Consider the following 16448-nt stretch of genomic DNA (forward strand, 5'->3'; position numbering starts at 1 on the left):
ATTCATTGCATTCTGATTATTCTTGACCCTACCTTCCTTTGTCTTCCTTCTTCTCCTACCGATCCCTCATCCGTTCTATAAGTTCCTTTTTTTTTTATATCCTTATGCTTTTTTTTTGTTTGTTTTGTTTTGTTTATTTTTTCAGAGCCCATGAGCTTAACCAGGACCATCGGTGTGACTGTGGCTTTACATCATTTATTTATTTTGAGTGTGCCAAAGTGCACAAAGGACAAGCTGGTGAAGTTGGTTTTCTCCTCCCACTGTATGGGGTCCCGGGAATTGGTCTCAGGTTGTTAATCTTGGTGGCAAGAGATTTTTACTTGCTGAGACATCTTGCTGACCTCTGAGATAAATTTCTTAGGGTCGTGCGACTGCCTGGGGCAGAGCTGGGACTTGCACGTGAGCTTGTGCAAGGATTCTTCACAGGCACCCACACTGCATTCTCGGAGGGGAGGCCTCGCCAGGTCAGTTTCCCTGAGTGGTTTTTGCCTGTCTCTAGGGAACGATGACTGGCTTATGAGAGAGGGCTCCTTCGAATCATGCCCCTGAAAACTCACCAACTGCAAGGTAGTGATGGTATTTTCTAGAGCCAGAATTTTTATGTCCTATGATATAATTTTCTTGAACTAGAGGTTGGGACAAAAACATGACAAGGGCTTTCTTGTCCTATTTCCTAAGGGAAGACTTTGCTGAACTCTAGAAACATGTGTAAGAGAGTGTAGTTGCCCAAAATTTGATGTCTTCTGAGGAAGACAGGAGGAAACATACAATACTGCCCAGAAGCCCACACCATTATTCACTGAAGTTCCAAAGGGAGCTTTGTGACGTCAGCACACATTTCCCCTACGCATTGGGAAGGAGGGGGAAAGGGGCTAAGCAACACAAGGTGCCCTGCATTACTGGAAAATGGAATAATGTCTTTTGACAGTCAATTTCTACAGCTGATCCTTTTGAGCACTCTATCTAAATTATTTCCCTGTTGTTCCAAAGAACTAAACAGCAAAAGATATCGCTGGGCTCGTGACTAATATACAACCCAGACAGCCAACAGATTGCCATTAAATTAACCCTGGGGCCTGACAGATCTGTTCTTTTTGACCCCAACTGCTTGGAGCATTCCTTATTAATGCTAAACCCAGGCAAATTACCTCTGTTAACAAAAGGGGTTAATCTGGCTCTCCAGGGGGACTCTGGAGACAGCTCTGAGGATGAGCAGAGGCACAGCCAGCCCAGCAGCTGAGTTTCATCTTTGCAAGGCAGAAGGTGGGAAGGTGAGGGCACTGCTGTGCCAGGCAGTTGCCTAAGGCATCCTTGAAAGTAATAATTGAAGACACTGGGAGGTCACCCCTTCAGGGATTTGCTTCAGACAAATAAGCATCGCAAACCATAAACTGCGTCAGCAGAAGGATGAGGGGTGGAGAGGATCAGGGTGGGAGGGCAGAGGGACTGGGAGGCCTTTCAAAGTCCTTTAAACCATCCAAGTTTGGAAGGCCCAAGCTTTCTATGACTATCACTCCCTCTACTTCCAGCCGGTGGCAGGATAATGGACGATTGACAGCCATCTAAATAAATATACAGAACCACATGGTAAAGTGAACTTTCAAAATAAAAACCATGTCATTAAATTATTTTTGCAGTGAGGCATCCGAAGTATGGAAAAAAAAATACCCACTGTATGCAAAATTCTAATTCTGGGAACATAGTGCAATTTAAGCCTATACCTGAAAGCGGGGAGCTTAAAGGCAGGTGGGCCATGGAGCTGCATGCGACGGTTCTAGGAGGGTGCATCTGTGAGTGGTTTTTCTTTAAGCTATCCATACCATTCCCTCATATACTATTTCAGGTGAGGAAAATTAGGCACAAAAGAGATACCACAGTCTGGGGAGTCAAGAAAAAATGATGAATGAGAGCAAAATCAACAGATAGGACACACGGCCATGTCTTGCCGAGAGAACAGAGGCAGTACGTGTGCCGCCTGTGAGTAGCTGGAGTCCACTGATTTACTTGTGCCATGATGTTCCTGGAGGATGAACAACTGTCTAGTGATCTTATGGGTACAGTGGATATGCCAGAGACTAAAGCAGAAACAATGCTAATCTACAGGGTTGATATTAGGGGAACTGAGATTAACAGATAAGGTAATTAGTTACATTAGGCAGTGGTCAGTGAAAAGCAGAAGAGAGGCTCTCTCTCTCTCTCTCTCTCTCTCTCTTTCTCTCATTTGCTCTCCCTTTCTCTGTGTCTGTGTGTGTTTGTGTGTGTGTGTGTTTGTGTATGTCTGGTGGGGTGTGAGGGGTAGAGTACCCCAGACTAAATAGAAGAAAAGCCCCTTACAAATAAAGAGTTTGAATTTCTTACTCCCCACCCCCTACTCTCTTCTTTTTTTTTCCCAACCAATATGGCTGAATTAGCAGGCCTTCTCATAATGAAGGGATAAAATCAGCGGCACGAAGTTATTGGCTGACTAGTTTCATTGTCCAAGATCTCTACAGTGAATATGTACTTCTAAACCCAGAAGACAGTGAGCATTTAAACAACAGGAGCTTCTTTGTTTAGTGTCATCCCCAAGAGCCGAGACAGGCCTCTCGTCTCAGTGGGGAGAGTTCAAGACAACAATGGGATAGGCACGGTAATTGTAGCAAACATGGCTGCGAGCACAGGGTTTGTTTTTCATCCCATCCCCATTTAGCAGAGAGAACTTGCGAAAGTCACTTTATCTCTCCGGGGTTCAATGTATTTGCCTTTAAATGAATAGAATCCTATTAACAGCCTCTAAGGATTTTAATTATCAGAAGAGATAATGGAGAAAATTTATTTAAATCACTTTCATATTAGACAAAAATCCTATCTTCTGGAGCAAGTACATTTATCCAAGAAAACCATTTCCACACGGTGTCTTGGAGTCAAAGTGGCTGTCCACACACACCTCTGATTCATTGCGCTGACTTTTCTGATACTGACAATTATTTTCCCCAAGTCCTAGATAAGCCAGGCAGGGACAAGAAAGTTGTGGAGGATCCTTGCACGGCCATTACCGACACAGGCCATGCTATCTTTACTAGATGAGGTCACCTGATTGCAAAAGCAGCAGAAGTTATTTATATGTTATAGATGCTAAAGCAGAGGTTTAATGCTGAGACCCCTTAATACAGTTTCTCATGTGTGGTAACCCCTAACTATAAAGTTATCTCTCTGCTACATCATAACTGTAACTTTGTTACTATTATGAATCATAATGTAAATATCTGATATACGGCCACTGTGGGGCTGCGACCCACAGGTTGAGAACTGCTGCTATAGAAAATCTGCCAATTCTGAAGTGGAGAAATAGTTGCATGTTGGCCTCAAACTCTAACCTATTACAGTTGGATTCCCTTTCAGGGACACACGTTGCCATGAGATCTTTCTTTATTTTTTTAAGGTTCAAACTTGCTCCTTGGATATTAAGCAGTGATCACAAAGTACTCAATTTTATCAGCCTAAAAGGACATTGGTAAGGCATTGATGATTTGAAGCACACTTCAGGGAATATTCATGTCTTAGAAGATTTAAAAAGCCAATGTGCAAATATCCATGGAGTATTTGCCAAGGGCTAGACTCAGGCTGAGGGGCTGACAGAGATGCACGGTGCCATATTAAATCCACAGGGTGCTTCACAAGGCTGGCTGCAACACTGTAGGACTAGCGAGCTCTTGAGAGTTCCACAACCACAGAGTCTTCCTGTACACAAGTCAGAAGGCCCCAAATTGTCTTAAAGAAAATTTTGAAATCAAGAGTCCATTCAGTTCCTGACCCTTACTGTCTATGCATCCAGGAGGACATGTGTAGGATATTACATGTTTGATTGTATTGGCATGGTTGAATATAGATTTACTATAATTTGGAGAGAGTCTGCTAAATTTTTAATCCTCAAATATAACCAGTTATAAAATATCAGATGATCTTGAACATAGAAACTCATGTATAAAGGCAGGAAGAATTTCTGGGTGTGGTAGCATATACCAGTAATCATGGCTTACAGGAGTCCAAGGCATTTAGATGCTGAGCTCCAAGCCAGCCTAGGCTATAGAGTGAGACCTTGTCTAGAATAGAATAGGATAGGATAGGATAGGATAGGATAGGATAGGATAGGATAGGATAGGATAGGATAGAATAGAATAGAATAGAATAGAATAGAATAGAATAGACAGAAAAGATGAAGAAGTTCCAAAAGATAGCATTTATCTGTAACGTATTTGGTGCATAATTCAGGCTCCCAAATCATTACATTTGGTTTTCATCAAAGGTTACATATTTATCTCTTTCTGTTGTACATTTGCTCTGATGACTTAGTGCTATGTGAGATGCCCTTTCTCCCATTATGGCCCAGCTAAAAGGAATATTCTCTTCAGAAAGTTGCAGGACAAAAGGGAATAAAGGGATGCATACAGATCCAGTTGCTCGCCCTCTTACCCACCTCAGTGTAGCCTTGGAGGGATTTTACAGATAAAATCAAAGACTCCCTAATCAGCTGAATCTACATTAATAAAAAAAGAAGCACATTTAGGGTGTGTCTGTCTGGAGAGCGTTTAATTAATTAATTAATTAATTAATATTTATTCTTGAAACAGCTTTTTTAAAAATGTAGTCTTGGCTATCTTGGAACTCACTTTGTAGGCAAAGTGGGCTTCAAACTCAGACATCCTCTTGCCTCTGTCTCCCAGATGCTGGGATTAAAAGTGTGCACTACCATGAATGGTCTAGTTGAAGGACATTTAACAGAGAGCCCAGACCTCATCTGGGGATAGGACTCATTTGGTAGAGTGCCTAACATACACAAGGATCTAACCCTGTATGACCTAAGAGTGGCGGCACAGGGAGGTAGAGGTTGGAGTATCAGAAGCACAATACCGTCCTTGGCTATAGAGCATGTCTGAGGCCAACCTGAGTTAGAGGAGACCTGTTAAGAGAAAGCCAAGACATTTCCCGAGAGCTGGAGGATCTGCAATTTCTGTTGATTGCTCCTCAGCCTTCCCTCCTGACTGCTGCCTGTGACAACCTTCTACTCATATCTGTGGGGTTCTACCTGCTTGTCATTTTCCACTCCGGACTCCATGTCTTGAAGATTGTACTTGCCTAGCTAGCCATGTACCTACAAGGCCAACTCATGAGCATGGGTCCATCATTAGGGTGCTAATCTTTCCTTCCCAGATCAAATCTTTTTCTCTGCAATCATCCCAATTCCACCTCTCCAACTGAACCCTGATCATCCCACTCACCTCCCCAGATTACAGGGCCATGGCATAGGGATAGACCTCTGTTCCTGACATGATCTCAGTTTATGTAGCAAGTTCTCAGGAATGCTTATCGCTTTTGCTTGACTCATTCTTGTGATTTGGGGTCTCTTCTAAGCATCTTTTCATTTTCAAGAGCAGAAAACCCATGAAAGGAAAACCTTTCAGGGCTGCTATCAATGGTGTTCAGGGTGATGTTTCAGCACAGGCAGGCTATGTGTTGGACTTTTCATGAGAGAGATGTTCTCTTCAGGGCCATGTCTTCCCCCTCAGGCTTGTCTGATTCTGACCCATGAATGTAAAGAGAGACAGCTACCAAGTGCTGTACTAGAAGTTAGAAATCAAAGATTTGAGGCTATGTGCATCCTGGATGGGGCAAAGTGACAAAAGAAGACACCTTACAAGGATGCTAGGAGCAAGATAAAAATCTCAGAGACTGAACTTATACAAGAAGCAGCTTCACCTAAGCTTTCCAGCCTTGGTCCAGTGTGATAGCCTGCTTAGAGTCCCTCCTGCTGCAGGCAACTTTGTGTGCACTAGGCAAGTATCTGCACACCTCTTTGCCAAAGTTAGCAAAAAGTTAGTCTTCCTCTGATTATCTCAATTCAATAATCAGATCCTCAGCAAAAACTTTTTTATTCCCTGGTCCAAAACATGTCTTTAAAAATACATCTGACGAACTAATTTTTTTTTTTTTTTTTTTTTTTTTTTAGTTCCTTAAAGAGCTTGTTACAGTTCATAGTGAAACACTCACTGGTGTTATTATTTGTAGTATGTCATTCTGAAAATGCAATTTTGTTTCTTTTTTTTTTTTTTCTGCAGTTCCATACGGGAGGTTTATTGTGGAAGAAGAGGGCAGATTTTGTTTCTTTTTCTTTCTCCTATCATCATCAGGCTTAGTGCAGTGCCTGGCACAAGACTTGGCCCCGGGGTTTTCACTTTATATGAAACTTATTAACCTAGAAATATGCTATTATGGTTCTGATACATTAAGATAGTTTTGTTCACTTAAAAATAGGACATGTTATACAGGATGACCTGGCTGGCTTTGGATGGAGGACAGGCCTGGTGGTCAGGTGCCCAAAGGCTGAGGAGGATTGGTAAGCTGTTACCTGGTGCTAGATATGAGACTCTGAACCTCAGAGACTCTTGTGTATATGTGCTGATTAGAATATAATAAGCAACATTTTATAATATCATCCAATTCTAGAGCCAAAGGAGGAGTCTAGAATCGAGAGTGTGATCCAGGCAATGAATTCAACAGAGCAGAAACCCCTGATTAACTTTCCAGTTTTCTTATCGTTTTGACAAGAAGAATGATTATATCTGATCTTGTCATACTGATCATTTACTTAGTAAGATAGTTCTCTAAGCTCTCTCTCGCTCTATGTGTGTGTATTTGTGTAAGAGAGAGACAGAGAGATAGAGATAGAGAGACAGAGAAGTCTCACAAGCCTTTGGTAGAGTTTTCCCTTATGAAGGATAAAGGATGAAGTGGAGCATGGGGGTCCTGGATGGACCAAAAGCATGCTGTGAGAATGTTCACAGTCAGAAAGTCATGGGCCTGGGTGCAAATTCTATTCTTGTTAGACTCCAAGTCCGAAGCTGTCTGCTGTGACGTCAGTGTTGTGCTTGCTTTTGCCCAACCAGACTTCCTTTCTGCTAGTCTTACTGAGTTAATTCTTGATGTATGCTTTGTAACATAAGTGGAAATTTTAGTGTCGGTGAACTCACGGGGTGTGTGTTTTCTACCACGTGGTATAACTAACATATAATTATGAAAACAGTCCACACATTTCTTTGAAGCATCTTGCTTGCTCCTCCAGGGTTCTCACAGCATGCTTTGCAGGTGTCCCAAGCCATACTCCAGTCTCTTTGGTAGATAAAAGGTCTAATAGAAGAATGTACCAAATAGGAGGCATTTAAGAAAAGGGTTGTTTTTGATACTTTTTTGTGGTAAGGGCTGCTACCTTCTCCAGAGGTGGCTACACTTTAGTGCTGAGAGGCAAAAGGGCTCTAGTTTGCGTAGCCTTTCTGCCTGGGGCAGTCTGGCTGAAAGGCATTATATAGATATCAGTTATTGTCACCCACATGATGACAGTGATTATTTTACATATGGCAGCTTTAAGGGTGAGCGCTATGGTCTCATTTGTATGCCAGCATCTGGCAGGCTGTCACACATCTGCAGAAGATAACCTAAACGGCACTATTAATATGTCCCCTTTGCATTCTCCCAAAGGCAGCTGTCTCCCCAAATGCCTGAGAAAGTTTCTTTCCCTCTTGAAAGCCCGGAGGCAAAATTCAGAAGACATGCCACCTAGGCTGAGGAAGCACAAGCTCAGAGTGACAGCTGGCTGAGCGCCGGCAAATCCCTGGCTCTTGGAATAGACGGGAGGAGTGAAAGGGGACCGCCATCTATATTCGGTCTACCAGCAGCTGCTTTGTCAGGAAAAACCTGCAGTCAGAGACCCCCATTCCCAGGCCTACACAGTGTGTCATGTCCAGTCACAGACTCAAAGGTCCATTCTCAGTGTCTCCAGATGTACCTCAGTGCCAGAACCTGGTTAAAGACACCTTCCCTGAGAAGCCTTCAGGGATGATAGGGTGTCTCTGTGCGAGGAACTAAGTAGCTCTGTATCTACTGCTTAAATACGCTTTCTGTGTATGTGTGTGAGTTTCATGCCTCTGTGGGTGTGCACACATGCATGTGTAAGCCACAGGACAACCTCAGCTGTTGCTCTTTAAATTATCCCACTCCCCATAAAGACAGGATCTCCCATGAGCCTCTAGGATGGCTGGAGAATGAACCTGCTAGTGTTACAAGAGTGTGCATCATATCTAGGTTATTATTTTTTTTCCTGGATTCTGCAGCTCACACTCAGGTCCTAGCAAAAATTTTTTACTGACGAACCCCTTTTCCCAGCTTGTCTTTACCACTTTTCAAGTTAAATATCCAAGCTCAGCTTCATAGTAAAAAGCGTCCTGTAGCTCTCGTCTGACCAGTGTCTATGACGACACACTTGCTGGGTGCAGCAGCTTCCATGTACAGAATGCTGAATTCATTGGAATACAGCAATGGGTCATTCAGGGCCCCTGCCCTCACACGATTTACATTTTCATAAGGGCAAACTAAAAATGTCCACGCAAAATCATTTCAAATCCCAATGAGCCTGATGGAGACAGCAAGAATCTAGCGGCTAGCAGCCATCTGGAAGCTAGTGGGCATCCGTATAGAGACAGTAGATTCCACTGAGGCTGGGATCAAGAACTCTTGGTTGGGACACAAAGGGCATTGCAAGTGCAAAGAGAGGAAGAACAAGGCTTAGTAGGGAATAGAAACATGGTTTGCTGGCTGAAGCAGAGAGGATGAGGGTGAGGCAGGAGCAACATGACAGGGGTTAGAGGGAGTCAGGGCCCAGATGGTGTGAAATCTTCTAGACCCTGGGAAACAACATAGACTTTTCATCTCTCTAGAAAGTTACTGGAGTGTTTGTTAGGTGCACAGCCAGAATGCCAAGTAGGTCCCATGGTAACTGATAGGCAGGGCATGAGTGATGAAGGAGAGGAATCAGGCAGCCGAAGGGGAGGGTACCACATGGTGGTCCTTGTCAGTGAGTGTTGGCAAAAGTAGGGATGGAGGCATCTCAGCTGTCTGAGCTTCATGGATGTGTGGAGCCAGGAGGGCAGAAGCTAGCAACTGAAGGGCAGAATCAAAGCTGTATTGGAGCCAGTATCAGTACACAACTGCCTGAGGGCTGAGACTATGAACGGAGTTGAGAATTGGAGCCAAGAGTCAGGAGTTAGGATGCTCTTGGCAGGCAGATGATAAGAGTAGTGGTCCTCACCTTTCCTAATGCTGCAACCCTTTAATACAGTTCCTCATGTTGTGGTGACCCCCAACTATAGAATTATTTTCATTGCTACTTTATAACTGTAATTTTGCTACCATTATGTAGTGTAAATATCTGTGTTTTATAATGGACTTTTTTGGGGTTGTGACCCACAGATTGTGAACAGCTGCTCTAGACATTCAGCAAAGATCAGTTTTTATTGTTAAATGCAAGGTCAACATAATGAGGTCAGAGAAGTGGCCTTACATAGACACTCAGGGACCTTCTTTGCTTTCCTCAGTATTAGTAAAGTGGAAGATAATGATGCTGACAGTGCTTGTTTTATTTGAGATGCTGGAGATCGGACCTGGTGTCTTGTAGACAAGTACCTCCATCCTCATCCCCATTAGGGTCATTATGACAAGAACAGCCTTGAGGGGCCTGTGACAAGGTGATGTGGGGAGGGATAACAGGCTGCTGCTGATGCAGTCTCTATGGAGAATGGGGTGTGCCCATCCTGAAAACCGAGCTGTGTAATTTCAGGAGTCTACATATTATATGCCAATAGAGAAATGGAATTCAGATACTGCAAGTTCACATGGGTTTGGGTCCAGTAAGTGGCAGCAACCATTACTGTCACTACTGTGACACAAAAGCAGCTGCCTCCATATCCCTGGCACATGCGCTCTCCACAGACTAATTTTTAACCTCTTAAGGAAGCAACTCTGGAAAACTGCCAGATCTTCATTATTGGTGGAGTTATATCTATATTTTTTGAGACAGGGTCACAGTGTGCCTTAGCACATCTGTATGTGATGCCGAGGACTGAACTCAGGGCCTTGTGCAGCTACATGAGCACCCGGCCGACTGAGACGTGATAGGTGCCAGCCCAGCTCTAATTTTAATTCATGACACATAAATGTCATTGCATGAATAAATGATTTTGAATTAGATGCCAGAGCTAGCCATGCTGCCTGACCCATAATTTCAGATTTCCCTTCATAGATGCCAGACATTTCCATTTTGACGGTCTTTTCTTCTGTTTCTTTCTCTCCAGCCCACTCCTACCTGGATACCCGTGAGTCGGACCAATGGGTTATTTGTTCGCAAGGAAAGGATACTAAAACTCTGATTGGTTATCTCAAAGTTCCACAGATTAATCCTCAGGTCATCAGCAGACATGTAGGTCTCATAGTCGCTGTTGACAGATATAGAGTTGATGTGGTACGTGTGCGCATTGGCAAACACTCTTCGTGGGGTGGCCTCCACCATCAGGTCCATGGGTCTCAGGACAGGCACCTGGATATGAGAGAGGCACAGTGCTCAGAATGGAAGGTGTTTTTTGTTTTTGTTTTTGTTTTTTTTTTCTTGTACAAAATGGGTTCATGCTCTGTCCTAACCACTACATAGTAAATAGCAACCCAGAAACCAAGAGTTATTGTATCCTTATCGCCACACAGTAAATCACCAACCTGAAACCAAGAGTTACTGTTTCCTTAACACTACACAGTGAATCACAACCCAGAAGCCAGCTCTCATTCTTACCACATTCTGGGCCTTTCAACAATTGACACCTGGTACCAGGACAACATTCAATCTTTATAAACTCGAAACATTTCTCTAGTCCCCCTGAGGGGACTTGGATCCTACTGTGGAGACAAAGTCTTCAAAGCTCTCACTCCCAGTCTGTTTCATAGTTTTTACATTTAATTATTTTTTTTAGTTTTTCACAGTTTTATATGAGTCCCGTGTTTTTGTCATTTCTACCCCTCCACCTCTCTCCACTCCCCCTCAAATCATGACCTCTTCTTTATTATTGTTACAAACATACAAATAGATGTGCATATATATGCACACAGTTATACAATGCAATCTACTGAGTCTGTTTAGTGTTGCTCATATGTCTTCCTTCCTTCCTTCCTTCCTTCCTTCCTTCCTTCCTTCCTTCCTTCCTCCCTCCCTCCCTCCCTCCCTCCCTCCCTCCCTCCCTCCCTCCCTTCCTTCTTCCCTTCCCTAAACAGGAAATCTACTCTAGAAAGAAGATTGTGAGAAGAGCTTAGAAACATTTTATTTAGCTTCAACCTCAGTTTATCTTTCTCATGTTCTTATCATGACTCTAGAGGGTTCCTTCCAAGTTTTACTCTTGGCATTTAAGGATGCTTTTAGGAAAGTGTTCCAACACTCAAGACTCTAGTGACCCAAGATGAACCACTAGTATATCAGTACCTGTTGCATTCTGGTTGACCTTTGTTTACACTTATTGTCCCTGAGTACCAACTAGGTAGTGTCACATTCAAAATGATCACTGTTTGGACAGTAAATGATATGGTCACTCTTCTGAAATATTGAATGTGTTCAGTAAGTGTTTATTGAATGACTGAGTAGAGCATATGCCAGTAAGTCTTTTCTTCATGGTGGACTGGGGGAGTTAGGCTGCTCAGAGAGATCTCTCTAAGAAATGTGAACAGAGACACCCACTCTTCTGCTCAAAGCCCAAACAAGCTAAACCACATTGCATGGGCACAGTTCTTTAGTAGAAACAAGGAGATAAATAGCCACAAGGATCCTTTCCACCTCCTTTCCAAAGAATCCAAAATACCCTTTCCAAAGTATCTTGCACTGAGTCTGCATGATGTGACAGCAGGTGACAGATTAAGCCTTTAGCTTCTGGATTAACATCACCCCAGGAGGCAAGAGGAGGTGGCCCAAAGCAGGTTGGCTTCCTGAAGGGCAGTCACTCAGCAGCACCTTCCAGAAGGCAGAGTTTTCCCAGCCCCACCATGGAGTTGCTCATCAGCTCACACATGTGCATGCATATGAATGGTCCTGAGAAAACATAGAGGGAAGCTCAGACAGATAAGATACTTGGTGTCCAGGAGGCCAGTGATGGGGTCTTCTGTGTGCCAGGATGGAGGAAGAGGTTGATCTCTCAGGCATGGACAATGAATGGTTTTGCATCACATGTGTGGGAGTAGGAGGCCTGTGCTTTGAACACAAGTACCAACTGACTGATGGGCTGGGATGTGCCCCATTCTCTGGTCATTGGCGGAACCTGCTCTGTCCTCATCTTATTGAAGATAGTCATGGGGATTTACTGAAGCAATTACCACCCATCCTACCTACTCTTTCAGTAACACCAACTTAAGCATTGTACAAAGCCCCAAGGGCTCACCATTATATGGCTGCTCTAGCTGGTGGTGGGGGTAGGGGTAAATTACCACATACAACAATGCAGTGAGTGCTCCAGGGAGGAGGCACAGAGCCTAGGACGTCTTGAGGGGTTTCCCAGGGATGGGTGAGTGTGCAGAGACAAGGAAGATGAGGATAAGTCACCAGGCCAGCAGAAGGCAGGTCCTAGCCAGAGGGGGCGGAAGTGGAGGTGGTGATAGTCTATTGTGAGAGTGAAGGTGACAGGGTAAATTGGGGGTGAGCCACAGAAGGAGCTCTGCCTACATCAATAAGGTGGGGAGAATGGGTTTGGGATGACCCGGACACGATCACGGTTAAGTTTTCATCAGACCTTTCTGGAAGTGGAGATGAGTCAGGGGCTGAAGTCCAAGATTTAGGCGTGCACGAGTGAAGGCCAACCAAGGGCTTGTGTGAGTGGAGGCTTCACACTGGTGAAGCTGAGGCTCCTCTATGAACTTGGCCCTGAAACAGTTACTGAAACAATGGTGTCTGGTTAAGCACTCTTCATACAGAATCCCAGATAATGCTTTCAACAAATGTAAAGCAGCTACTGGCACAGAGTAGGACTACAAACAGAAAACAGAGAAGCCAAGTTACAGTCCCAGGATGGTCCAGAGATGAGAAGGCACAAGCGGGATTTGATCTTAGGACCCACCTGACTACAAAGCAAGCCCTCTTTCCTCATGTAGAGCAGGTAGGAACACAGCAGGGTGGAATTGATCAGTGCCTTATAAGTGACATGGATAAACAGCCAGGGGGACTTGGGGCAGAGAGACACTACTGATGTCACATCATGTTGTTGGTCTGAAGTCTCCAAAGGCATCATAGATTTTGACAGTATGTCGATAGGGCATCTATGTTGTGTGTTTTCAGAAACACATGCCACATTTTCTACAGTTGCTCATAAAGATGCTTGCACTTGGAACCTTCCAGTGTTAACTTCCTCTGCTCATCAGAGATGCCTGAGTTCCACGCAGGCACCCAGGGCCCAGGGCAGTGGGATATGTCAGGTTTTTTTTTTTTTGCAATCTTTGACCTCTAACCTGGTTCTTCATGTCTACATTGGGTCTTCAGATCACTCTGTGGCTGTGTTCGATGCGGAAGGGAGCGTGACAACGAGATAAAGAGGCATTTCAAAGTGGTAGCTGCCAGCCCAAGGCTGCTGCCTAATGTGATGAGCCTGGTTGCTAATGCAGGCTGACATGATCCATGATGGGCTGCATAATGGGGAAAGGCTCTGAGCAGGTGTCTGGGGATGGAGCCTTCTTTGCACAGATAAGGTGTGTGTGTGTGTGTGTGTGTGTGTGTGTGTGTGTAGTGTATCTGTGTGTTCATACATGGCTGTATGCATGTGTGCATGTATATCTGCGTATGTACGCATGGCTGTGTTTGGAGGGAGTCCCTGCATCATTCCCGTGTTCCGGTAATGCTGTGTCCTGCAGTTCGGAAAGGACCAGATGGCTGGATTAGGCAGCCATGTTGGGACTGTGATTCCCACATGGTCTGATTGTTCCTTCTGGGGCCATGGCAGGGAGAAGAGCGGGGCATGATTTCAAGAGTACCAGGCAGTGTCTGGGCTTTCTTTGGAGAACATTGTTCTGGCAGCCTTCCTGTGCTATGAGCCAGCCATGGTGTTTAGAGCCCAAAGTGTCAACTCTATCCCAGCCATGATCTCATCCAGTTTTCCCGGAGCCAGCCTTGGAATGGGCTCCATTTGCCACCCTATAGGGGAGGATGCAGCTCAGTGTCACAGAGAGAGTTGTGGGGGGAATGAGATTTTGATATGTAGCCCAGGCTGGCCTTGAACCTGTGACACCCACTGCTTTCTTAAGCCTCTGAATGCTAGAATCATGGACAAATGTTCACCCAGTCTGAAACTACTTAAGTCAGCGAAGCTGTTATCTGAGCCTCACTGTCAGCTCCTGAGGCTCCGTGCCTGGAGTGGCCCAAGGTAGGGTGTAGCAGTCTCATCTCTGGGGCAGCTCACATCTCTGTCTCTCTTCTGCTCAGGTTCAGTGTCTTCCTGAGGTCAGTTGTGCATGTGAGTATTCTCACGCATGTGTATGTGAATACTGGGAGGGATCAACACAATCCCACTCTTCCCAGACACTGGGCATCCTGTTATTATATCCAATGATTGATTTTTCCAGGGAAAAGGGGCAGCCTGAGTCTGACCTGCCACAGGCTTACAGAAAGCCACTCTATCCACTTCCCCTCTCCAGTGGCATCCTCTCAGACAGACCTTCCATGAACACCCCATGTTGTCCACTGCCTGCAATGGTTAAACACTTAAGCCAGTCATCAGTGAGTTATCTTATCTTTATGGTTCCTAAGGGACAGACAAAAAAGGAGAGGTACAGAATGGTTGAGTAATTAATCTGAAGTCACACAGCTAGCCTGAGGCAGAGCAAATACATCTGCACTTCTTGGTTCAGGAGTCAGCTTGACTCTATCCTCCTGGTTCTGTACCAGGCTGTGTAGATACTTGGGGAGGGGTTGAGCTATACTGGAGCTCAGTGGGATGTATCACCCAAGGGACCTTGTATATGCTAGGGAGGTGTAGGGAGACTCAGGAGAGGATGCTGACGCACGATGGACTGGAAGAAGTCTGGGTATAGGGGAGTGTGATGCTCCTGAGAGTTGGACAAGTAACTTAATCGTTCAGTCAACAAACTATTAAGTCCCTCCTCTGTATCAGGCATGTTCCTGGACATACACAGTCAGCTTTACTTCTGTGGAGTCAGTCAGTCAGTCAGTCGTCAGTCAGTCTCTCTTTCCTCTCTCATGCTATATGATATGGCATCTCCAGGAAGGCTACTCTGAAGGGTATCATGTGAACAGATGCTATAAGGTTGTGGGTCTTATAGATGCAAATGCATGGAGGCTGAAGCCTGTGCAGAGCACTGATGAGCAGGGAAACTAGAGAGGACACAATGAGCTGAGGAGAGAGCTGGAGAAGATGCCAGGGTCGGGATGAGGATGCTCAGGAGTCTGGGAGGAGCAGCCCCCTCACACTGCCAAGCAGCCTCTGTTCTCACTGTAGCAAAACCTTGAACAATATGGACGCTCGGCCAGTTATCAAACCCACCTGGGGAGGGGTAGAGTCTGGCATGATGTACCCACTATTAAAGGGTAATTCAGTGTAACAAACCAAATCGAGAATGTACAAAGACTGTCAAATAAAATAAGCCACTAACAAATTAAATTACTCTCCATTTTTGGTGGGAAGAATGCCAGTCCGTCATTTTTCATTTTAAAAATTACGCATCTTAATTCCATTTTTTTTAAATATGAAAAGGAGCCTCGAGTGCCATCTCTGATGAGGTTTATTTCGGGTGGCATGTCCCTCCTGGTCCTCAGAGAACCGATGGAGCAGCAAGCCATGCTCTGCTCAAAAACCTTGTTTCCTCTGTGGATTGTTGGTGGATAGGATGGGGAAGCAGGAGAGACAGGTTGGCCCAGCTTATGATGACATATCAGAGCCGCTGTTTCCAGAATGAAGCTGCCAATCAACAGCATCCCGCCAAAACCCCCAAGGAATCCTATCCAAATAATATAGTTTTTAGATTTCCCCCGCTCACACCCTTCAACATCCTCAGTATGGCCCTAATTTCTTCTTTTACAGGCTTTGGCATATAGATTGAAATACGCTCCAGAACAAAACCCCTTTGGACCAAGTCAGGCTTTGTGCTTCAGGACATTAAATAACAGAATTATATTCTTTTATTCGACAACTACTTATTAAGTGCCAATCACTGCACCAGGCCATATGTGTACAGCGTGAACAGAGCAGATTACACTGTGGTACTGAGTGTGCAAAGGGAAGAAAGAGGCTCATGTCTCAGGCAAGTGTCCTGTTGCAGACTGCTACTCACGTCACACTGAGAGAGAGAGAGAGAGAGAGAGAGAGAGAGGAGACCCAATTTTGATTAGGGGAATTAGGTAAGTTGTTTTGAAAGAAGTGAAAACCCAGTTCTTAGGACAGCCACTCTTTATGAGACACAGCATTGCCTTTAGGTGATGTCTGGAGATAACCTTTGGAGCAGCCAAGTAGATGTTCCTGGCACAAGTGGGTAGAAGCCAGGGATGCTGTGAAATGCTGCACAGAGTTCACAAGACCGTTGCAAGGATTACTCAGACTTAAATGTCAGTGGTA

General features: G+C 44.7%; 1 protein-coding gene across 2 annotated transcripts in view; it reads right to left on the reverse strand.

The window, feature by feature from the left end:
- Ppp2r2b (protein phosphatase 2, regulatory subunit B, beta) overlaps positions 1-16448 on the reverse strand; it is a 414265-nt gene that overhangs the window by 46039 nt on the left and 351778 nt on the right. For both annotated transcript variants that reach the window (NM_027531.2, NM_028392.3), the window contains exon 5: positions 10225-10402. In NM_027531.2, the coding sequence (NP_081807.1) occupies positions 10225-10402 (178 nt within the window). The remainder of the gene's footprint in view (positions 1-10224; positions 10403-16448) is intronic.

This window comes from Mus musculus, chromosome 18 (genome assembly GCF_000001635.26).
Source record: "Mus musculus strain C57BL/6J chromosome 18, GRCm38.p6 C57BL/6J".
Taxonomy (NCBI): domain Eukaryota; kingdom Metazoa; phylum Chordata; class Mammalia; order Rodentia; family Muridae; genus Mus; species Mus musculus.